The sequence below is a fragment of the Miniopterus natalensis genome, chromosome 10 (genome assembly GCF_054644295.1).
Source record: "Miniopterus natalensis isolate mMinNat1 chromosome 10, mMinNat1.hap1, whole genome shotgun sequence".
NCBI lineage: Eukaryota > Metazoa > Chordata > Mammalia > Chiroptera > Miniopteridae > Miniopterus > Miniopterus natalensis.
In genome coordinates, this window is record NC_142090.1 from 83883030 (window position 1) to 83905519 (window position 22490).

Sequence of the window (22490 nt, forward strand, 5' to 3'; positions counted from 1 at the left end):
TTTAAAATTTAAATTTAAGACAACTAAGAGTGCATAAGATTCCTCTTGTCTATCAAGAAAGGATCATTGCAGCTTAATTTTATATTTATTGGGTCAAAATTCCTTATATTATTTGGGCCTTTGTCTAGGCAGAAAGTATAACCACACAAGTCAGGAAGTTTTTAAAAAATGTTTTAACTTTTTATGGAATAAAATGATCTAAAGTAAAGGTCGATTTATTATGAAACATTGTTTACAAAGCTTATTTAAATACATTTTAAAATCCTATTCATGATCTCTATAGCAAACACCTCATTTAATAATTTATCTCACTTTTTAAGTCAGCTTACAAAGTAGCATGACATATCACTCTAACAATGTGGCCTGGAATTTAGCTTCATCCTATAGTCTTGAAACAGAGCTGTCTGTAGCTTTTATAGTTCTCACTTTTATAAAATCTGAGTTATTTTTATATCTAGAGTCCACGTGAGGTTAAAAACAGTCGCAGGCTCCTGTTTGCAAAGCAATTAAAAATAACACATTGTTAACACTGACGATCTTGTCTTGGAAGAAACAAATTGGATACAATTTTGTTCTGTTCCCCTCCCCTCCGTTTTGAAGTCTGCATAATTATGTTGTAAGAATTTTAACAGGGCCCGGAGACATTCATCATGCGGGAAAATTGTGTTTGGCACCATTTAAACTTCAAAGGCGTGAAAGCCGGAGCCCAGCGGAGGGTGCGCCCGAGCATTTTGCTTGGCCCCGTGCAGAGCGGCGGTCGGTTCTATTCTTGCTGTTTTAGCAGAATCGGCGACGGACGTCGCACGTCCTCCCGCCCCGGACCCGCGTCCTGCGCCTGGGGCCGGGCATCCCCGCGGCGCTGAGCGCAGGCGCCGCCCCCGCGCCGGGGGAGGGCGGGGCGGGAGAGCGGGGCGGAACCAGCGGGCGCGCGGCCGCGTTTCCGCCGGGACGCTGAGGGCGGGGCTCCAGTCCGCGCCGACAGGTCTCCGGCGCGGGGCGCGGCCGTCATGAAGTTTCGCGCCAAGATCGTGGACGCGGGCTGTCTGAACCACTTCACGCGTGAGCGGGTCGCGGCCGCCCGGGGGTGTGGAGGGGAGCGAGGGGAGCGAGGGGAGCGTGGCCCGAAGGCGGAGGGGCGCGCGGCGGGCTTCCCGCCGGGGTGACGGCCGCGCCTGACGGGCCTCGCGGGGCCGAGTTGCTGAATGGCTGAGGGGCGGGGCCTAGGTGAGGGCTGAGGGGCGGGGCCTAGGTGAGGGCTGAGGGGCGGGGCCTAGGTGAGGACTGAGGGGCGGGGCCGAGTTGCTGAGGGACTGAGGGGCGGGGCCTAGGTGAGGGATGAGGGGGCGGGGCCTAGGTGAGGGCTGAGGGGCGGGGCCTAGGTGAGGACTGAGGGGCGGGGCCGAGTTGCTGAGGGACTGAGGGGCGGGGCCTAAGTGAGGGCTGAGGGGGCGGGACCTACGTGAGGGGCTGGGGCGGGGCCTAAGTGAGGGGCTGGGGAGGGGCCTAGGTGGGGCTGAGGGGCGGGGCCTAGGTGAGGGCTGAGGGGGCGGGGCCTAGGTGAGGGCTGAGGGGCGGGGCCTAGGTGATGGATGAGGGGCGGGGCCTGGGTGGGGCTGAAGGGCGGGGCCTAGTGAGGGGCTGCGGGCGGGGCCGAGGGGCGGGGCCTAGGTGAGGGGCGGGGCTGAGGGTGGGGACAGACCGAGGGCGGCGAACGCCGCAGGGGCGCTGGACCCCGACTCCTGCCCTGGCCCCGACCCTCGCGGGCGCAGGTGGTGCTCGGGGCGGAGACCCCCCCGGGCGGGCGTGGAGGGCGGTGCTGCGGCCCCGGCGGTGAGCGGAGGCCCCACGGGACCTGCGGCCTCGGCGGCCTCGCCTGCCCCCGGGGCGCCCGCCCGGTGACCCGCGCTCTGGCCGCAGGCGTCAGCTGCATGGTGGCCAAGCTCGCCCGCGCCTGCACGCTGCGCATCCGCCCGCACCAGCTCAACTTCATCCTCGCCGACTCCGCGGCCGGCGGCGGCGTCAGCATGTGGTGCGAGCTGCCCCAGGTGAGCGGAGCGGCCCTGGGGCCCGTGACCCTGTGGCCCCGTGACCCCCGGTGACCCCGTGACCCCTGCCCCCCAGGAGAACTTCTTCAGCGAGTTCCAGATGGAGGGCGTCTCCGAGGAAAACAATGAGATCTACGTGGAGCTCACGTCCGAAAACCTCTCTCGAGCCTTGAAGACCGCGCCCAACGCCAGGGCCCTGAAGGTCAAGCTGACCAACAAGCACTTCCCCTGCCTGACCGTCTCCATAGAGCTGGTGAGCAGGAGGCGGCCCAGCTCCCTGACGGGTGGGCTACAGGGGGGGCTTTGGGGGGTGACAGACCCGCTAAACACGGTCCCCCTGAGTCAGTTCCGGTGACCTCAGCGCAAGGTAACTGCACCTGGTTTCCACGAACGGAGAACATCCCACTTAGATTCTGGAATTTTAGCTTTATTGTCTGTCCTTCAGGTCTTCTGTCTTGTTTCCTTTAATGCCGACGTTACAAAAACATTTCTCAATTCCTCTCTTGGCAGTTGTCGGTGTCCAGCAGTAGTCGCATGGTGACCCACGACATCCCCATAAAGGTCATTCCTAGGAAACTGTGGAAGAATTTACAAGAGCCGACAGTCCCGGACTCTGACGTGAGTGACACCCGTGGCCCTGGTGCTCGTGGAGTGTTGGTGGTGTCATTTGAATTCCTGATTTCAGCTGCGGTCTTGGCGGTGTGTTTTATTAGAAAGCAATGCTCATTGTTAAACGATGCTCCAGGAAGACTGGAATACTTGCCTTTGGCGGTTTACGTAAAGACCCTAAAGCAGCGGCTGTGTGTGGCAGGAACGCCGCCTGCCGCAGGTGGAGCGAACGCCCGCCCAGTGACTGCACTGGGGAAGCCCTCTGCCACCATGGTTCCTGTAGGAGTGGTGGCCTTAGGCAGCGGTGTGGGCCTCACAGGAGATTATTCCTGTAGTGTCCAGGACGTCGTGGGACAGCCGAGGGCAGAGGCTGCTCCAGGGCGATGGGAAATAAAGATGATGCTGAGGGTCCTCCGCCTTTGCTCACCGTTTGTTGAGGGAGCCATGAGCAAATGGAGTTGAATTTTACCAGAGGGCGTCGGCGCCCCGGGGGGGCAGCAGTGTCTCTCGCACTGTCGGAGTCCGCCCGACGCTGGTGCAGGGACTTCCTCAGCTGCTTTTTCTGGTAGAAAGGCCTGAGTCTTGGGTGCACCCTCAGAGGGGCCTCTAGCTGGAGGGCGGCAGCCCCAGAACCAGAAGTGCCCACAGGGACCTGGTCCCCGAGGTCACCAGAAGCAGGTGGGAGTTAGTGCGATGGTCTAATTGTTTCTCTTTCCATGTTTTAAAAGGAAGTTTATCAGACAGTTTAAAAGCACAGGATTCCAGGGCTTTTAAGCAGACGCGCATCCAAACCCAGGCAGTGCGAGCACCTGTCGGCACTTGACTGTCTAACGTTTTCATGCTCTGACTTTTCTCATTGGCCGTGTAGGTCAGTATTTATCTGCCAGCCTTGAAGACTATGAAGAGCGTTGTGGAAAAAATGAAAAATCTCAGCAACCACCTTGTAAGTCACAACTTCCTCCCCGAGGTGTGGGCGCCCCGATGCTGCTGGGCTGGGTCCCCGCACCGCCTGTAGCTGGGAGCTTCGGCCCTCCAGGTGCCCTAGGAAACCGGCCCGAGTGCTCTCCAGCGCCTCGCTGGGGAGAGTGGTTGTATTTGCCCTAACGCCTCATGTTCATACTTACAGTGTATTCAGTGCGTTCAGCAGTCTGGCTTCCTTTCCTTACGTTAGGACAGGACACTGTACTTTATCCGCAGTGAGTTGAATGTCCTATGAGCCCAACACAAAGCTCCCTGAGGCCACACGTCTCAGTCTAAGCATTCTTGTGCCAAGCAGATGGCGCGTCGCTTTTCTCTTTGGTGGCTGTCCGTCCACAGCAGTGTCGGGACAGCACAGCTCGGGGCAGTTGTGGGGCACTGTGTGGATGATCCCCATTTACAGCTGGGTTCCCCTGAATTCCCCCTGCACTCAGCCAAAACACATTTCATTATGCTCTTGAAGCTTTTAAAAACCACTGTCCACCTGATGAGGCGGAAACTTCTGATTTTCACCCTCTGCCAGGCCTGGTCCCCTGTCTCACAGCCACACCCTCCCTGCAGGACCACCCTGGCTGCTGGTCCTTCCCCACAGGGCCAGTTCCTTCCCTCACCACCTTCCCCTGGGAAGCACTTCACCTTCTTGCCATGACCCCCAGGCCTTCTCCCTCTGCCAGTGTCCTTCAGACCCTCCTCCTCTGAGCCACTCAGTGCTGCCTAAGTTACCTGCTAGTGTCTCAGGACCCCTGCTGACGTGTCAGCTTCTGGGAAAGGGAACCTGTCTCAGTGTCTTTGAGTCCCAGCCCCCACTGTGGAACTGCCCCTCAGTGGGCTGTTCACGAGTCATACCATGGTCCTGGAGTGAAGTTTGGTTTTCATAGATTTTTGGAATTGCAGAGGTTTTCTGAAGCCGAGAAAATGTTTATAGGCCATTTCATCTCTGCAGGTGTGCTTACTTAATTGTCTTTCCTGGCTTAGCCTTCTGGAGCTCATTTTAGTTTATAATTGGCTCCCGGTGAGGCTGTGAGAGCAGTGCCTGCATCAGGCTCCCTCGTCTGCCTTGGTGCTGGTCCGTTGTCAGCCTGGGAGCTTCCTCTGGGGACACCCTGGAGACGTGGGGAGAGCTTCAGAGCCCAGAAGGAGGGCAGGGCAGTCATCTTAGGCCCTTGTTTGTTCTCTGTGCAGGGCTGAGTCAGCAGGGAGCCTGGGTGGAGGCCCACTGCGCCCCGTAGCCTCTGTGGGACTTCTGAGCCCACTCCCTCGTCCCCTCCCCTCATAAACCCAGGGTGCCCTCCTCTTCTGGGTGGCCTCTCCGACGTTTCTGCTGTGAGGGAGCCAGGCCTTCTGGCAGAGCCCCTGTCCCACCTGTCTCCAGGTGTCCCTGCTGAGCTCTCCGCCCTGAGGGCTCCTCTTCTGCGGGGCTTTCTGAGCCCCTGGTCCTCAGGCCTCTCTTCTCTCTCTTGATGACGCCTCGTGGGTCTCGGTGCCGTCAGGAGGGTGCTGGGGGTCTGTGGGCTCCCTGGTCACCTGGTCTGCTGGAAGCTGATGTCTGTGGTGGGTTTTTTATTTTTCTTTCCTTTTCTTTCTTAAGAGGGTGTGAAATACTCCATTTGCAGATTGTTGAAGCCAACCTCAATGGAGACTTGAACTTGAAAATAGAGTCGGAACTAGTGTGTGTTACAACTCACTTTAAGGATCTTGGGAATCCTCCCCTGGGTAAGTTTTCTGTGGGTTAATTGCCTTACAGCTGCTGAGGCCGAGTGAGTGGGAAGAGGCCACACTCCGGGCTACTGCTGTGTGCTTGGGAGAGGGCAGGCCCCCATGGGAAGGTGGCCTCCTGGGCATGAGGACTGGGGCTGCAGGCTGGGCCCAGGGTCTGGAACCCTGGGGTCCCCCCAGCTCTTAACTCCCCATTTCTGCTACTAAAGATCACAAGTTCTCACCTGGAGGGCAGTCGGGAAGGTAGATGACATGTCTTCTACTTTGGCCTCTCTAACACGTGCAGAATTAGATTAGCAAATGCAGACTTTTCTCACGTGATCAGGTTGCTGTCTCACACGAGGTGAGAGGGACCACGGAATCAGTTCAGCGAGGTGAACAAGCCTGTGCTGCAGTCACAGCGGGGGTGGGGCGGCAGAGGGGAGCAGGCTGAGGACCTGGGGCAAGTGCTTGCTAGTGACGTGAAAACCCTTCCAGTCACGCACGTGTCCCCAGCAGATGCGCTAGGCCCCTGTCCTTTCAGAATCCACGTGTCTCCCTCCAGGGTTGCTGTGCACATTTAGCGTTGCTGTGGGGGCCCGGACTTCACAGTGGAGGGGGTGCTCTGGGCAAAGTGAGGTACATGTGGTCGAGGCTTTGATAATGCTGAGCGAGAGGACTCATTCTGATCTCACTCATTTTCTGTTTTAATAAACAACAAAAAGGGTCTTACCCTGATGCTTTTCTAGAGTTGAAAGGACATTTTCTGCCCAGCCAGCGTGGCTCAGTGGTTGAGCATTGAACCATGGACCAGGAGATCATGGTTGGATTCCTGGTCAGGGCACAAGCCCAGGTTCGGGTTTGATCCCCAGTGGGGGGCGTGCAGGAGGCAGCTGATCAAAGGCTCTCATCACTGATGTTTCTCTCTCCCTCTCCCTCTCCCTCTCCCTCTCTCTGAAATCAATAAAAAATTTTTTCAAGAAAGACACTTTCTTTCCACTCTGGAACGAGAGGCTTTGCATTAACCATATGTAAGCAGACTAAGCGTTAAGCATATATAAGCAGACTAAGGGATGCCACCTTTGACCTGATAAAGAGGGAGGTTGGGCCATATGTCAGGTCCTTGGAAATGAACGTTTCCTGGAAATGGTGTATTATTTCAGAGCCAGGACTTATAAATTCTTGCTTAACAAATGATTATATCTCTCTCCATCTGGCACTATTTTTCCAGGTGGTAACATCAGGGTGACACAGCTCATTTATTTAAGGAAACAGTCATGTGCTGCCTTAGGTCCCCTGTTACATCGAAGGTGTCCTGTCATTTCAGCCTCTGACAGCATGTCTCAGGACCACAGCCCCGAGCAGATGGCGGAGGTGCACGTGGACATCAAGAAGTTCCTGCAGTTTCTTGCTGGACAGCAAGTGAACCCCACCAGGGGCGTCTGCAGTGAGTGTGCACCCAGTGTTCTCAGGTTTCGCATGCTGAGTCAGCTGTGGTCTCACAGGTGGTGTGTGGTCTCGCGAGTGCGTGGCAGCTTGGCCACGTGGCCTCGGGTTTCCAGGATGGGCAGGCATATGCTTGGATTTTCCTGGGTTCAGCGGTGCCGGAGGAGGGCGTGCCCTGCCTCACCAGGCATCCCGCGTGGTCTGCGCCCGGAGAGGGGCTGTGGGAGGGTGCGCTGACCGTCCCGCCCTCTCTTCATCTGACCTGGTGTCCTTGGAGCCCAGACACCATCGGCTCAGATTTAGGTCCCCTCATGATTCCTCTGTTTCCTTCCTGTGTCTCAACCTGACGTCTGTGTCCTGGTCTCCTTGCCTGTCTCTGGTCAGTTGTTCTCAGCTACACAACTGCCTGAGCTCCGTGCTCACTGACCACACCCGAGGAAGGGCTAACTAGTCTCCGTGCTGCTGAGACCACAGCCCCTGACACTGAGCCACCTGTGAGCAGAGTTGAGGAGGAGGCCCGGGGTGTGCCTAGTGACCAGCACTCCGTAGAGAAGTAGTAGAAAATTCTAGAAGGTTGCATAAGGACCAGCCCTTTTGAATGAGAGGCTGGAGGAGAGATCACAGGGGGGCATCCTGGGTGCAGTGGGAGCCTGGGGTGGTGATGGCCGGCAGAGTGGGGTCCTCAGTGTCCACCTGGGCTATATCTGCAGAGCCATCGGACTCTGGCCTGCCCTGGGGCTGAGGGTGGTGGGAGCCTCCACAAGAGGGTGACAGTGCTCTGTCACTGGGTGTCCTCCCGCCTGCCTCTCTGGCCTCAGCAGTTTCCTTCAGAGCAGCCGCCCTCCGCTCCCCCTGCAGCTCCTGTCCTCTGCCTCGTGGTCCTGGGTCCTGGCTGCTGAGCCCTGTCGCTCTGTGGTCACTCCTCTGGGTCTACCTGCATGTGTCTCCTTGTGGAGTTTGCCCTTCACCTGGCAGTGCCTGACCTTGGTTTTGCAGACCATCCCCGTGGGGGCAGGGCCCTCTGGGAGCAGACAGCACCTTCAGTGGGGCGGGTCTGTGTGGGAGGCTCCACAGTAACCACGTTTCCTGTCCCCAGATGTCGTGAGTCACAAGATGCTGCACTTCGACCTGCTCCACGAGGACGTGTCCCTGCAGTATTTCATCCCAGCCCTGTCCTAGCGCTGCAACTGGTTACCTGTTTGGATTTGTCAGCGCACCCTCCCACAGCCCCTCCCCTGGCACGGGAGCCAGGCCTCTGCTGTGGCCAGAGAGGCCACGGTGACGTGTCCAGTCACTGGTCTGTGTCCTCAGCAGCACACATTCCGAACGTTTCCCTTATCTTTCCCTCTATAGTGTTTTAACTAGAAATTGAATTAATGAAACACAATTGCATAAAAATGTTACTTTGTATGACTACTTTGTTCTCATGTCTGTTTTATTTTGCTGTTAAGACACTGGAAAGAGAATTTATTTATTTATTTTAATACCTCAACAGCAGACTGACAATCCATTCACCGGTTTTTGGAATGTTCCTTCCCATTTGGGTACATTTTTCCTAGTTTACAGAAAGCACCTAACTTAGGGTCATCTCTGAGAGCCATAAAGGCTTCATATGAACCCCTGTTTCCCTTGGGAATGATAAAACAGTCCTAGCTGCAAGATAGTATTAAAATTAATGGTGCCATTGGCCTGATTTGCTTCTGGACCCAGGGCTTGGAAAAGCAGTTCTTGGTGCCCATCTTGGTCCTGTCCAAACACACCCAGACCCAGCAGAGGGAACCACAAGCTGTGGAGTGTGGAAAACTTCATACAGGGTTCTCAGGGCCAGTCACAAACAGCGTCTGACGTTTGTCTGCACCAGAGACCATCCAAAAGACTGGGAGTCCTGGCAGATCTACCTAATACATAGAAACAAATCCAAACAGGTAACCAAAACGAGGACACAAAAAGCAAGCCCCAAGTGAAAGAAAAAGAGAATTCTCCAGAAGAAGAGCTAAATGAAATGGAGATGAGTAATCAGATACAGAGTTCAGAACACTGATCATAAAGATACTCAACAGCATGACAAAAGATACGGAAACTATGAAGGAAAAGAAGAATGACATAGAAATTAAACAACATTGGAAGGAATGAACAGATTAGGAGAAGCTGAGGATCAGATCAGGGAATTAGAAGACAGGGTAGGAAAAAATCAGAGATCCAAAAAGAAAAAACAAAAACAGGACAGTCTGAGGGAGCTGTGGGACATGAAACTTAATATTCACATCATAGGCGTGCCAGAAGATTTAGGAAGAAAGCAAGGGTTAGAGAACCTGTTTGAAGAAATAACGGCAGTAGACTTCCCTAACCTGGTCAAGGAAAAAGTCACACAAGCTCAGAGGCACAGAGAGTCCCAAGCACGAAGAACCCGCAAGGCTGCAGGGAGGGGGGGATGAGGGAACAGTTAGGGGCCAGAACTCATCCTACTCTCTCTGACCAAAGAACCAGACGCCTTTATTCCAAAGCCAGTGGGGAGAGGGGGGATTTCAGAAGACCTCATGCCGGTTGTCAATTCAACAATTAATTACGAGTTGTACCAGACAGAGTGGCTCCTCTCAGTCCCAGGTGTGGCAAACTTGTTTTTTCTCCAACGTGGACAATGGCTTCGGGTGTCCCGTGATGGACGGAGCACCAGCTGTGTGTCACCAGCCACCCCGGGTGGGGAAGAGGTTGACTTTAGTGCAGCTGTGTTGAGCCTCACGGAGGGAGGGCTCACGCCAGCATCACTCAGGACACTTTGATCTGAGGGAAGCAGCCCCGCGGGCGGGGTGGGGGAGACCCGGCTCTGGCGGGGGAGCGTCTCCCAGGGGACTCGCAGTTGGCTGATGGACCGCAGGTGCTGACCGGGGGGAGGGAGGGAGGCTGCCTGTAGCTCCGGGAGCGGTCATTTAAGCGTTCTGTCCCCACAGCTCCGCCCGGGGCTGAGAGCTGGTGCGAGCAGGAGCCATGGGGCCGAGGTCCAGGCTGCTGGTCCCAGCCCTGGCCCTGCTGTCCTTGCTGGCCCCCGTTCCCCGGAGCTGCTCAGAGGAAGGTAAGTGGGCTTCTGCCAGGATCTACAATTTCCCCTTGTCTTCACCTGAGTTCAGTTAGTTACCCGAATGCGCCCGGGCGCTGCTCCGCGGGCTGGGGGGAGGACTGGGTGCGCTTGATGCGGTGAGGGCTCAGGTGCCAGCCTGCCAGGTGCCCCCAGGTAAGCTCCGGTTAGGGCAGGGACACCAGGCAGTGGTCCTGCGTCACAGCAGGCAGAGGCTGGACTCGCACCGGGACCTGAGCGTGAGGCCGATTTCACACGGACGTCGCTGTCACGTGGTGTTGCTCCGGGCGCACCCACGACGCCGGGAGACGAGCCTGGGAGGACCGTCCCGGGCTCCCTCCTGCCTTAGGCGGAGGTGCGGTGGCTGCCTTCATCCCCGGCGCTGAGCACCTGGGGGCCCTTCTGTGCCGCCCAGTTTCCCCTTGACCGGTGTCCGTTAGGTACCCGGGTCCTGTGGAGTCAGGAGGAGCAGAACTGAAAACTGGGTGTTAAACCCAAAAAACAGAATTTATGGTTTAAAAATTCAAAGAGTGGGCTTCCGTTCATCTAAACTTGGTGAAAACAAGGGGCAGCTGGGAGCCGGGGCCGTGCTTTCCTTCCCCAAGGCTCCCGGCTCCTGCCAGCCAGGCTCTGTCCTTGGATGGTGGCCACCCAGCCACCCAGGCCTCAGGGACCCGTCACATCCCGACGAGTCTGACGTTCCTAAGGGGGGGCTTGGAGGGGGATTTCCTAAAAGAAGCCATTTTCAAAGCCAATTAACTACTTGCATTCGGAACATTTGTACTTGGAGTGGCCTTGAAAGCTCCGTGACACCGCCCAGGCCGCTGCGGACAGTCCCCGGCTCACTTTACACCAGTCCCCCGTCCTCAGCGGTGGCACGGAGTTCACGGTCCTGCTGTGCTGGCGACAGTGGGGACCAGGCCCAGGAGAGGGACAAGGGGGCGCCCTCAGCCCCGCCCGCCCAGCGCCGGCCTCCGGGACATTCAGGGTGATGGGCGCCCGGCATCCGGCTGCAGAGCCCTCGCTGTGGCTGATGCGCCGGAGAAACTGCCCCTAACCCCGAACGAACATCAGTTCTCTGAACGAAACTCAGGCAGCCGGGGGGAGGGGCCACACTTTCCCTCGGCGGCGTCACCTCCTCGCTCTTTGTCACCTGCTGGCACCTCGGGTTGGTCCTTTGGCCTCCACACCTCCCCCTCCCGGGCGAGCGGAGTGTGTCCGTCTCCCCGGGAAGGAGCAGGAGGCCGGCGGGTCCCTCCGACTGCAGTGGGTGCTGCTCAGGGGGCCGGTGGCGCTGAGCCGGGCTTCCCGTCTCACGGGGGTGGGGGGAGTGACCAACGCGCTTCCTCCAGGTCAGAGGGCACTTTGTCTGCAGTGGCCCTTCCTGTAGGCGCGAGGACGTTTAAAAGAAAGTACACATTCCCTGAGGCGTCTGGGGTGTGCCCCCAACAGACACAGCGGGAGGGGGCCAGGGGGCTGGCGGCTGGGGGGGCCGGGCCGCAGCAGGAGGCTGTGAGTCAGGCCCAGCGGCGTCTTCACGCTCTGCAGGGCCCGGCTCTGCTGACCCACCAGCCGGCAGCGTCCCCCAACCAGCAGAGTCGTGGGAAACGGGATTCACACAAACTCCCCGAGCCCGAGCCCCGCGGGGGGCCCTTCCCAGCTCCCCCCAAACCCCACCCCCAGCCTCAGTCACAGCCGCCCTGCCCTCTGGGTCCGTTTCTCCTCCAGGTAAATACTGAGCCACACACCGTCCTGGGGCAAGAGGGGGATCCCAGTGAAACACCAAGTGACGCAGCCGGGCGGGAGCCGCCAGGGCACCGTGGCCGCCCCATGTCCTTGCCCACCGCTGTCAGCCCCCCTCAGGGCCCCCACGGAGTGGCCTGTCCCAGGCCGACACGCGGCCCCCGCAAAGCGCACTCGGTCAGGGCAGCCTCAGAGTCGTGGGAGAGCGTGCTTGTGATTAGGAAACAGCGTCAGGCGTCCTTTTGTCCCCCGGGGGTGACGTGTGTCCTGATACAAGGAGCTCACGGGGCAGGAGCGGCCGTTTCGCTGTCTTCTGGGGGACTTCGGAGGAAGCCGGCCGCTGGCCGCCGGCCGTGACCGACCAACCCCGGGAAACACGGCGCGTGGGGGACGGGGGAGGCAGCTCGGACGCTGTCTCCTCTGCCCTCCCGCTGTCGTTCCAGGCCCCCCTCTCGCACCGTTTCCCGCCCACGGGCGTCTGGACCGGGTCCCCTGCCTCTCGGGCCCGCAGGGGGCAGGGGCGGCCCGGGCCCAGCCAGGCCGCTCGGTGCCGGATGCAGCGTACCTTCTATTCTAGCCCGAGGTCTGACGACACCTCCTCCCTCGCGGCCAGTTGAGGTTAAAGGCCACGGGGGGCTCCAGGTCTGCGGCCAGCTCTGCCGGGGCCCCGCTTGCCCTGAAGGAGCCAGCGCTCGCCTGCGGATGGCCGAGGGCTTTTCCGGGAACCACAGCCCTGAGGGCGTCGGCAGGGGGTGGGTTCCGGGCAGAGTTGGCGGAGGGGCCGGGCTCATGATGAGCTCCGGCCAAGTGCCCCCCAGGTTCCCACGGCTGCCCCGAGTAGGACCCCGCGTTCAGGCTCACAGCGCCTGGCCCACTCCCGGCCGTGACCACGCCGGACGGGGGGGACTCGACTTCCCCGGCCGATCCCAGGCTCCCAGCTGTCCCTCCCTCCTTCCCCCTTCAGCCATCTCTGTCCACACGAACGGAACTGTGTTTGCCACCGACGCCGACATCACTTTCGTGGCTGTTACCAAGGAAACCACTCCCCTGGAGTTCACGTGGTTCTTCGGAGAAGACCCCCCAGTGAGGACCACGCGCAGCAGCGTCAGGAGGAGACTCCGTGTCCCCGGGTGGTGCGTGCACGGCGGTGACCACGGGCAGCGGCCGTGGCTCAGGCCCAGCACCATCTCGAGATGTCAGCTGCCCCTGAAATGATTTAGTGTCACCCTCACTCTTAGTGCCACCTGGCGCTCCTGTGGGTTGGACACAAACGTGGATCTAAAGGACGTGGCGGGGTGGTGGCGGAACCAGGCAGTCCCAGGTCAGGTGCCGTTCCGTGGCCGCCGTGGCCTAAGCAAGTTCCTCCTGTGAGGAAGGGTGACGGCGCTCGCTGCGGCTGGGAGGGGTGCACTGCACAGTGAAGGGGGAGGTCACAGTATCACCCCCTGTCCCCAGCAAGCTGTGAATCCCTGGGCACTCTGGTAATTCCTGCAGATGGACGCCAGCCCCCCCTTTCTGGAAAGTACTGCGGAGTCTCTGAGCTGGCCCTGGTCACCACCTGTCCCTCTTGTCCCCGGCCCGGCTGCAGGTACCGCGTGGTGGTCCAGGCTTCCAACGGGATCAGCTGTGTGGCCTCGGAGCCCCTCCACGTCCAGGTGCAGAGCAGGGTGGTCCCCAGCCGGCTCGCGGCCGTCCCCTCGGCTCTGGTGAACGCCACCGTGGCCTTCGAGTGCAGAATCAACTTCGGCACCGACGTTGCTTACCTGTGGGACTTCGGGGATGGCGCCGGTGGCCTGGGGAACAGCTCTGCCAGCCACGTGTACAGCAGGTGAGTGCCAGTCAGCAGGACCTGCCTTCTCACGCTCCAGGATGCAGGTGACCCTCGTGGTCCCCCCATGCTCGACTGAGGTCCTCTGATGGGCTGCCCTGCTCCAAGCCCAGCTGTCCTGAACCCCTGTCCACCTGTCCACGTGCATCATCCGCAGAATAAACATGCGTTTCCGTAGCAAACATGACCTGCCCGGCCAGGGCCTGCCGGCCACACCCATCCCAGGCCTTCCATCTCCCACAGCCAGACCCCTCCCCCGCCCTGGGCCGGCCTCACCTCCCCAGACGGGAAACAGCGGGAAGGGCCTGTCCAGAGGCCCCCGTCACGGGTCTGGGTGCCCATCGGTCAGGGACCGGAGGACACCCCTGAGGCGGACAGAGGGCCAGGCTGTGCTGCCAGGAGGGCCCCGGAGAGGGAGGTAGTGCATCCCCCGTGGGTGCCTGCTTCTCGCACAGCAGGTGACGTCTGGCTGGGGTTCGGTGCCTGTCCTGGCCTGTGCTGGGGTGACAGTGGCCTCTGTGGAGATGGCCTCACGCTGTGAGAAACGGACGGTGTGACGATGAAGGGCCCGCTGACCCTGGCGGAATCAGGTCTCATGTCTGTGCCTGTCTCTTCCAGGGAAGGAGACTTCATGGTTGAGGTCCTGGCCTTCAACGCCGTCAGCGCCGCCTCCCTAAGGAAGCGCCTCTTCGTGGTCCACAGGCCCTGCCAGCCGCCCCCGGTGAAGAACATGGGGCCTGGGAGGGTGCAGGTAAGGCCTGGGTCACTGCACACCTGCCAGCCTTCCTCCCAGGTGGAGCCCGCGGAGGGGCACTTCGTCCAGGTCGCCCCTGCATCTGTCACGAGGGGCACCTGGGAGGGCCTCAGAGGTCCTGGAGGTGACGAACCCCAGGAAGGGACACGCCTACACCAGGGAGGGACACCCCCGTTTCTGGTCTTTGACTCTGTCCTTTACTCGCCTGTTACCCTGAGTTCAGCTCTGTCCGCCTTGAGAGGCTTCTTATAAATTGCTCGTGCCGAGAACTGTAGTGTTTTCAGGAGGAGGGGATGTTCGAATATATGTGATATCAAAATAAAAAGAGATTGTCAGTTATTTAGTGAGCACCTACTATGGGTTACAAAAACAGGGTTGCTTTCTATTTCTTTTATTCCTTTGAGGTTTCTGATTTAGGGCAACTTTGCCTCTTTAGGGTGAAAGTGCCCAAATGGCACATGGGTGCGAACGCCTGGGACGGAGCTGCCTTTGCCAGCCGCTCTCTGTGGCTCTCCAGCCTGGAGGGCGGTCGCTGGGCCCACGTGGCCGTGGAGATGAGGGAGCACAGGACAAGCCAGGGCCATGTGGGGTCTGTGGCATTTCCGTAGGATCATCCCTCCAAGTCCGGAGCCACAGGACCCAACAATTTCCTCCGTCCATGAGAAGCCTGGGCCCATAAGTCAGCATCTCAGAGCCGACTCTCCCCCCGCCCCAGGCATTTCATAGTTTTGCCTGTTTGTTGTTATTAACGGGTTGAGAATTGACATCTCAGTGTTAAAATGAGCTCATAAATCTGGGACGTTTCGTGAAGAATGCTAGCACGCCTTCATATTCAGAGTGGAAACAATACAAATAATCTTAAAGTAGCTTAAATCATGACTAAAGAAAGCCAAAGGTAAAATTCCATTTGTAACAAATACCAGTGTGTTTTAAAATCCTATCCCCCAAACCCTAGAGGGTTTCCCTTTCTCGTTTTTTACGGGAGCTCTTCATTAAAAGTCCTCCAGGGGGCGCCGTGCACCTGTGATCTGCTCAGACCGTCTAAGTCAATATTTTGTTACATTGTTTCACTGGCTATAGACATTGTCTCTAAATACTCCAGGGACCCCAAGGCCAGGTCTCGGGAAACTCCCGCCTGCCCTGCCGACAGCCCCTCAGTTCTGCAAGTATTTATCAGAATTTTTCTAATAAATATGTAAAATACTTTCAGAGTAACAATACCAACATTAGCACCGGAAATAAACTTTTCAGTGAGCTTTCAGCTTTATCTGAAGTTCTTGTTGCCCTCAGACTAGGTCCTCAAAATACTGTATATTAAGGACACTTGAAATACATCTTTATTCTGTGTTACTTGTTTGAAATACGGTTGTGTTCTTTGTTTCCAGTGGTCAGATATTGTGTGTTTTTCTCTTTGCTTCCATTGAAGTTTTGAATATATAAAACATTTACATAATTTCATGGTCAAAACCGTACAATAAGGTAGGAATTTATATTGTCGACTTGCTGATTCGTGGCTGTTCAGTTTTCTGTTTTCTGCAGGGGACTTTGAAGATTTTCAATTATATTAACCCTGTCATGCACTTTGCACACGACTCTCCTTTTTCCCTGGTTGCTTTCTAAATTACATTTTTGATATTCAGAAGTTTAAAACTTTTATGTGATCAAACCTATTAACCTTTTCCCTTGATATTTTCTCATATGAGTTTACGTCTCTTCTTCCTCCTCACTGACCCTACATTCTGCCCTTTTACTTTTCTCGTCTTCATTTCAGTGCTTTGGTTCCAGCCCGGAGGCCCCCGTCCTGTGATCACACAGACAGAGTTGGGGTTCTGCGTGGAGCACACGCCTGTCGTCACTTCCTCTGGGACAGGCTGACTCACATCTAACGAGAACCTTTCTCTCAATGCGCAGGTGTGGAGGTCTCAGCCTGTGACCCTGGGGGTGACCTTTGACGGGGCCGTTCTCTGCGACATCTCCCAAGGCCTTTCCTACACCTGGAGCCTCACGGACTCCACGGGGTCGCAGGTGCCCCTGCCCCCTGCCGCCAGCACTCACAGGCGGACCGTCACCATCCCCGGCTACTTCTTGGAGCCCGGGAACTACACTGCGCTGGCCAAGGTGGGGGGACCACGGCACCTGAGCGAGCAAACCCTCCCTTCCCACCAGCCTCTGAGACCCCTGAGACCCCACATCTGTCTGCTCCAGGGAAGGGGCTCTCTTAAATACCATTGGCATGTCTCTAAGTCCATAATAGGTTTGGGGTCCAGAAAGGGAGCTTAAACAAGGGAAAGCTAAACAAAATTTGAGACCATGGAAAAATTTACCACTGACAGCAGGTTACGGGCCCGGGAATATTGAGGTGGTGTCATGTCCACAGACCAGAACCCCAGCCTTGTGCTGACACAGACGTGGATAGAAAATGCTCCTGCTCCCGTTAGCTCCAGCCTCTCTGTCCCCAGCCGGCACCCAGTAGGTGCTTATATTGCCTGGCTGGGGGCTGAGAAGAAAGAAGCCTTTCTGTGCAGCACCTGAGCCCCTGGTGGGAGCTGCTGACACATGTGGACTCACCAGTTTCCTTCTGGTGCTAAGACAAGTGTCCAGCCCCGGCCAGCACCCTGCTGCCCTCACTGACACCCTCTGTCGTCGGCGTTCCAGGTGCAGGTGGAAGGCAGCCCCGTGCACAGCAACTACTGCGTGGCCGTGGAGGTGCGAGCCCGGGCCCCCGTCAGCGTGATCTCCGAGGGCACACACCTGTTCATCCCCAGGACCCCCTCGTCCACTGTCCTCCTCAGGGGGTCCCTGTCCTATGACCCCGACAGGCCTGGGGCGGCTCTCAGGTGAGCATCCGGGGCTCTGCGGGGTCTTTCTGAGGACAGGAGTCCCCTTCGTGACACCTTCCCCTCCATGACCTACTCACCACCCAAAGGCCCCGCCTCCTCCCAGCGTCCCTGCGGGGTCAGGATTTCACACGTGAACTTGGGGGACACCGGCATTCAGTCCACAGCAAATATGCTATTTTCTGCTAAAACACCTGGTCTGTGAGGTTGTTGGCGGTGCAGGAGGCTGGGTTCCCGAGGATAGCGCGTCTCTTTGGGGCTGGTCCCTCGACACTGGATCTCTGGCTCAGGCCCTGGTCTTGTCTCCACCCACTCCCCCCGGGTGGCCTAACCCAGTGTCCCGATGTGGACACTGTCCACACCCCATTAACCCCAAGCACGGGCCCTCCATGGACGCTGTCCCCGCTCATAACCTGGAACGTGCATGTGTGAAAACCGTCCACGTGCTCCCTGGCAGCACCCCCAGGAAAGCCACTGGGTGACATCATGGCCACTGACCGGAGCAGGCGGGTCAGCCCCTCCAATGCTGCCCCGCAGGTATCACTGGACGTGCACCCCGGCCAGCACCCCCGGGCGCCTCTGCTTCTCCGGGCCCTCTGCACGCAGCCTGGACACTGGGGCTCCCACCCTGTCCTTCCCGGCGGACTCTCTCAGCAGCGGCTATGACCAGTTTCTCGTGACGCTGACAGTGTCCAGCCACGGCCGGAACTCTTCGGAGGCACAGGTGTTCCTGTCCACCCTCCACGACCCGGAGCGCAGGTACCACCTGCCCTGTCGGCCCCAAAGTGCCCGTCCGGGGGCTCCTCCTGGGTGCCCCACGCTGGCCGGGGCTGGGGGCCACCAAAGAAACCCGCTGTGCGTGCAGTTCATGGGCTCCGGCCCTGACCCTGCGGCACTGACAGTGGGGCCCCTCACGTCGTGGCAGCTGCCTGCGATGGGGTCAGCTCCAGGGCCCAGGGCCGGGCCAGGAGGAGTCCAAGTGTTTCAGGGCCTCTGCCCGTGACCTCTAGGTGCCTCTGGGCAGACGGGCCCACAGGTGGGAGGCACCTGCCCTCCAAGAGTGACGTCGAGACTGGGCAAGGCTGAGGGAGCTCGGACCACAGAGGCCACAGTCGCACCCGAGGGCCACACCCAGCCCCAGACCCCGAACGCAGGCTGGCATGTGCCACAGCTGCTCTGCCCCCTGCCCCCCGTGGGTGGGGATTGCTGCCGCTGAGTGCCCACAGCTCCGCAGGACACCTGGCAGGCCCCGGGCGGGCAGGGCTGCCTCCATCAGCGGACCCTGAGAGGGTCTGGGCAGTTACTGTCGTCTTGTATAAAAACAAGTGGTCACGGCCTGGGCTGGGTGAGCCCCGGAAGGCTTCCTGGAGGAAGCCTCACAGCCTCCTGAGCTCCGTGGGGTGTGGTGGGGCGTCCGCCCCCTGTTCTAGGCGGTGTCACAGGAGGTCCTGCTGGGTGGAGTGGGTGCAGGCTGGGCCACCCGGGGGTGCTGGGCCCTGTGGGCTGTTATTCTGCTGTTGATCCGCATAACAAAGGCCTGACGGAGGGCAATCTGAGCAAACCTGACCCGGAAGACGGGCCGGAGAGCCGCAGCTGCGTCCCTGAACCCGTTTCCCGTGTGCGGTTGCAGGCTCGTGAGCATCTCCTGGGTCACCTTCAGAGGCCTCCCTGTGAACTGGAACGAGGGTCTCTCGCTCCGGGCGGCCTGCGAGGACTGCGGGGAGGCCGCCCGGCTCTCTTACTCCTGGGACCTCTTTTTGGTCAACGCGACGGGAAGGGACGCGGAGGAAGGTACCGGCCGCAGTGCTTCGTTTTGTGGGGCTGAGCAAACAGTTCTTATGAGATGCTAAAAGTCTGCTGAACCTAATTGTTTGGCCCAGTGTATCTGGTCTTGGCCGGGAGCTGTCAGGTCCCGGGCCCCTCCTGGTCTCACGCTCAGGTTGTGACGACAGAGAAGACGCGGCTCAGAGGCTGCCCTCAGCCGGGGGCTGCGCCGTACCCGCTGGGGCGGGTTTACAAACGCACCGAGCGCTTTGGAATAACCTAGGCCAGGGCCGCTCTCCTGGGCCATGGTCCTGCCGGTCTTGCTGTCCTCGGGCCACACGGTGGGACTCAGGAGAGTAGCCGCGGAAGGTGGTCCTCCCTCCGCACACCAGCTGTGACTGGAGCGCGTCTCCAAGACTCCACTTTCTTGAGTAGAAAATGTGGGTCCTGAGACTTCACAGGGAGGTGAGGTCCTGTGCACTCTGAGGAACCAAGCGTATTTCTTTGTCCGAGTTTTAATGCTGTGAAATCTTTGTTAAGTTCCTTTTTGCAGAGCTGTGGGGCTCCTGGGCTCCTCGGGATTGGCGGCCACGTCGAAGTTATCAGAGTCTTACCCACTGTCCCCGGGGCCACTAGGGGCTGAGCCCCATGTCACACCTGTGCCGTCCTCGTGGGAGCCATGGCCACGGACCCTGGGCCGGGCTGACCTCTCAGCCACGGGGAGAACCTCCACGGAGTCCACGGTCACCGTGCACCACATTCCTGCTGCTGGTGACACCAAGGCCCCAGATGGGGATCCCTGGGACGAGGGGTCCCCGGGGAGCCCGACCCATCACCCCCCTGGTAAGTGCTGCCCCCAGTGGTTTAGGGGTGAAACCGCCTCCGCGTGGTCCTCACCGGGCACCCACCCTTGCTCGTGGGGGTGCCCACGGAGCCTCTCTCCTCTCTCTGACCCGGGACACGGGGCAGCTGGGCTGCAGCCAGGCTCTGTGCCCAGCACCCTCCTTGCCCTTCCTTCCCCGATGACCCGTGGAGGCTGTGTCGTCAGTTTTCAGGTGGGACAGAAGCTATTTCTGTGCCTAAATGTTGAGAGACGTCCACTGTCAGTGATCTAGGCTCCGGCCCAGCACCCACCCGCCCCTCTTGCTGTCCCTCCCCCTGAGGCCCTTCGACGTGGCTGCTCATGGCCACGGGCAGGTGACGGTGCTGTCTGAGCCCTGAGCCCCGGCAAAGGCCACTGCACCCCAGAGTCCCAGCCTCGGGGGGTCCCTGGCAGGAGGGCCTCCATGAATCCCTCAGACACGGGGAGGGAAGAGCCTGGGGACAGAAAGGCTCCTGTTGGTTTCTCCTGTGAGAGACAAGAGCAAAGCCTGTCCCCAGGAGGACAGTCCCGGGCCTTGGTGTCCCCCCCCGCTAACCACGTGGAGCCCCAGCGGTCTGGGGGTGGGGGTCAGTGGCACTTCTCTCCCCGCAGCCTCCCCTCTGTCTGGATGCACCGAGCACACCTCCGAGGGGTTTGTGTCCACAGAGCGAGGCTCGGGCCCCGAGCCAGCCCAGGGCCGACGCGTGTGCTCCCTCGGGGGCCATGGGGCGCTCAGGGGAGTCTGGTTTCCATGCAGGCTCTCGCTCTGTCCTGTGCAGGTGTTGAAGCTGATTACGGTGACATCCAAGAAGCAGTGTCGTCGGGAGGCCGGCAGCCGGGTGACTGTGAGTCTGGGGTGTGGCCTCTCTCCTGGAGCCCGAGTCCCATCCCCGCTCCCGTCTGCTCGCCCGCCTCCCCTCGGCCACGTGTAGCCGGAGACGTTTAGACAAGCGGGGCGCAGAGATGGCGGAAATAGTACTGATCCCGCCCCGAGCCGTGACCGCTTCTAGACCATGACCACTCTCGTCTTACCCGTGATCGGCCTGGCCTGTCTCCCAGGGACCAGCTTCCACCTCCCAGGGTCAGGACAAAGTGCCGGAGCGGACGAGAGCCGTGGTGCTGGGGACAACCTGGTGGGCCCCTTCCTCTCCACGGCCGGCGCCGGGCCTGCGCTCCTGGTCGACTGGCCCAAGTCCCCCGTGAGCCGAGCCATCTTCCGTGGCTACACGTCGTCCGGTATGAGCCCCCCTTGCCCTGGACCCCAAGCTGTTCCAGAGGCTCGGACACCGGCCCCTCCCTGTGTCCTGCACCTGCTCCTGGACTGGAGGACCTCGGCCGCCGCCCTGAAGGGGTGTGTCTGGCCCACCGTCCTTCGGGTGTCCTGACCAGGGGTCCCTGCCGCCCTCCTTTTCGGTAGGGGTCACGGGACAGATGCTGACGGTGAAGCCGTACTCACTGAGCCCCGGAGGGACGTACGTCCTGCAGGCCGCGGTGGGTACGTGGCGCCCGGGGAGGGGCCTGCTGTCAGGGTGAGCGCCAGCCCCGGCGACGTGTTAGTTTAACTCTCGTAACTCACGCCGGTAATTTATCCCAAGAAAAAGACTCGAAAGTGAAAAACAGCTTCATGTATGAGGATCGTCACTGTGGGTAGTTAACAGCAGCAGAAAATGGAAAATAAAACCTTAGTCGTTAGGAACAGTTACGCGTTTTAGAGAACACTTATTATTTATTTATTACTATTTTTTTAAATCCTCAACAAGGATATTTTCCCACTGATTCTCCGAGAGAGTGGGAGGGAGGGAGGGATGGAGAGAGACATCGACTGGCTGCCTCCTGCAGGCGCCCCGGCCGGGCTGGGGGTGGAGCCAGAATCGGACCCGGGACCTTCTGTCTCTGGGCTGACGCTTGAACCACTGGACAAATGCGGCCAGGGCTAGGGAATATTTATTTTCGACACTGATTTTGAACGCTGTGTGGAATCACAGGGAATATTTGCAATGTTAGCGCAGCTAATACAAGCCTAATACAAGACCCTGTCAGAGCCGTGGAGTCAGCAGGGCGGCCCTCGCGTGGTCCTGGGCCTGGCTCTGCCGGCGAGGCCGCCGCCTGGCTCCCAGGTGGGGACCGGGTCTGTCTCGTCCACCCGCGGCCTCGGGCATGGCCACCCCAGTGAGGGAGCACCCAGAAAACGGCGCTACCTCCGTGGGTGCCCTACGGCAGGGGTCCTGGACCCAGGTGCCACCAAGTCCCCCAGAGGACCTCCTGACGCAAGTGCCTGGCCCCCCACGTCTGACCCAGGGGTCAGGTGGGCCCAGGGGTCATAGTTCTCGCCTGTTCTCAGGGACGCCGGCTCTGCAGGTCTGGGGACCACAAGGGTCTGCTGTCGCCCCAGGGGGGTGTCGCCCTCTCTCTTCCCTGCAGCTTCGGGGCTCAGCCTTCTAGGGAAAGCTCAGCTGTACGTGACCGTGAACCCTGCCCCGGAGAACATGGCCTGCCAGGTGCAGCCCCCCCGCGGCCTCGAGGCCAACACCATCTTCGGCGTGTTCTGCATGGCGGGGAGACCGGTGAGGACGGGAGCCCCGAGTCCGTCCCCGAGGACGGAGGTCACACGGGCTCTGCGATGAAGTGCTTGGGGCGCACACGTCCTCCTGGGGACGGGGCCAGCCTGTCAGTGTGGACAGACGCCTGCCCCTGTCCCACATCCTGGGGGGCCGCCCCCTAGAGTCCCCCCCGTGTGCATCCTCAGGAGGCCTGGCCCTGGCCCTCCCTGCTGCCCCCTCAGATGCCCCGTCTGAGGCCGAGTGTTTCCCACAAGTGCCCCCGTCCCAACCCCGTCCCCCACCCAAGGAAGCATCT

General features: G+C 59.3%; 2 protein-coding genes across 3 annotated transcripts in view; both read left to right on the forward strand.

Moving 5' to 3' along the window:
* Window positions 1–946: 946 nt before the first annotated feature.
* HUS1 (HUS1 checkpoint clamp component) lies at window positions 947–8200 on the forward strand. 2 transcript variants are annotated; one of them, XM_087821273.1, is made up of 8 exons: window positions 954–1059; window positions 1918–2045; window positions 2122–2298; window positions 2556–2663; window positions 3523–3597; window positions 5246–5345; window positions 6655–6774; window positions 7870–8189. In XM_087821273.1, the coding sequence occupies exons 1-8, from the start codon at window positions 1008–1010 to the stop codon at window positions 7950–7952; spliced, it is 843 nt and encodes a 280-aa protein (XP_087677399.1). In that variant the 5' UTR covers window positions 954–1007; the 3' UTR covers window positions 7953–8189. The 2 variants fall into 2 exon arrangements, with proteins under 2 accessions (XP_087677400.1, XP_087677399.1); XM_087821274.1 differs by lacking the exon at window positions 3523–3597 and having other exon boundaries at window positions 947–1059; window positions 7870–8200.
* A 1558-nt stretch (window positions 8201–9758) lies between these two features.
* Window positions 9759–22490, forward strand: part of PKD1L1 (polycystin 1 like 1, transient receptor potential channel interacting) — a 53879-nt gene continuing 41147 nt past the window's right edge. Inside the window, exons 1-13 of the mRNA XM_087820882.1 lie at window positions 9759–9843; window positions 12554–12722; window positions 13178–13417; window positions 14036–14168; window positions 16083–16289; window positions 16827–17008; window positions 17546–17767; window positions 18639–18799; window positions 19313–19615; window positions 20414–20473; window positions 20694–20870; window positions 21052–21129; window positions 22056–22198. Coding sequence (XP_087677008.1) covers window positions 9759–9843; window positions 12554–12722; window positions 13178–13417; window positions 14036–14168; window positions 16083–16289; window positions 16827–17008; window positions 17546–17767; window positions 18639–18799; window positions 19313–19615; window positions 20414–20473; window positions 20694–20870; window positions 21052–21129; window positions 22056–22198 — 2160 coding nt within the window. The remainder of the gene's footprint in view (window positions 9844–12553; window positions 12723–13177; window positions 13418–14035; window positions 14169–16082; window positions 16290–16826; window positions 17009–17545; window positions 17768–18638; window positions 18800–19312; window positions 19616–20413; window positions 20474–20693; window positions 20871–21051; window positions 21130–22055; window positions 22199–22490) is intronic.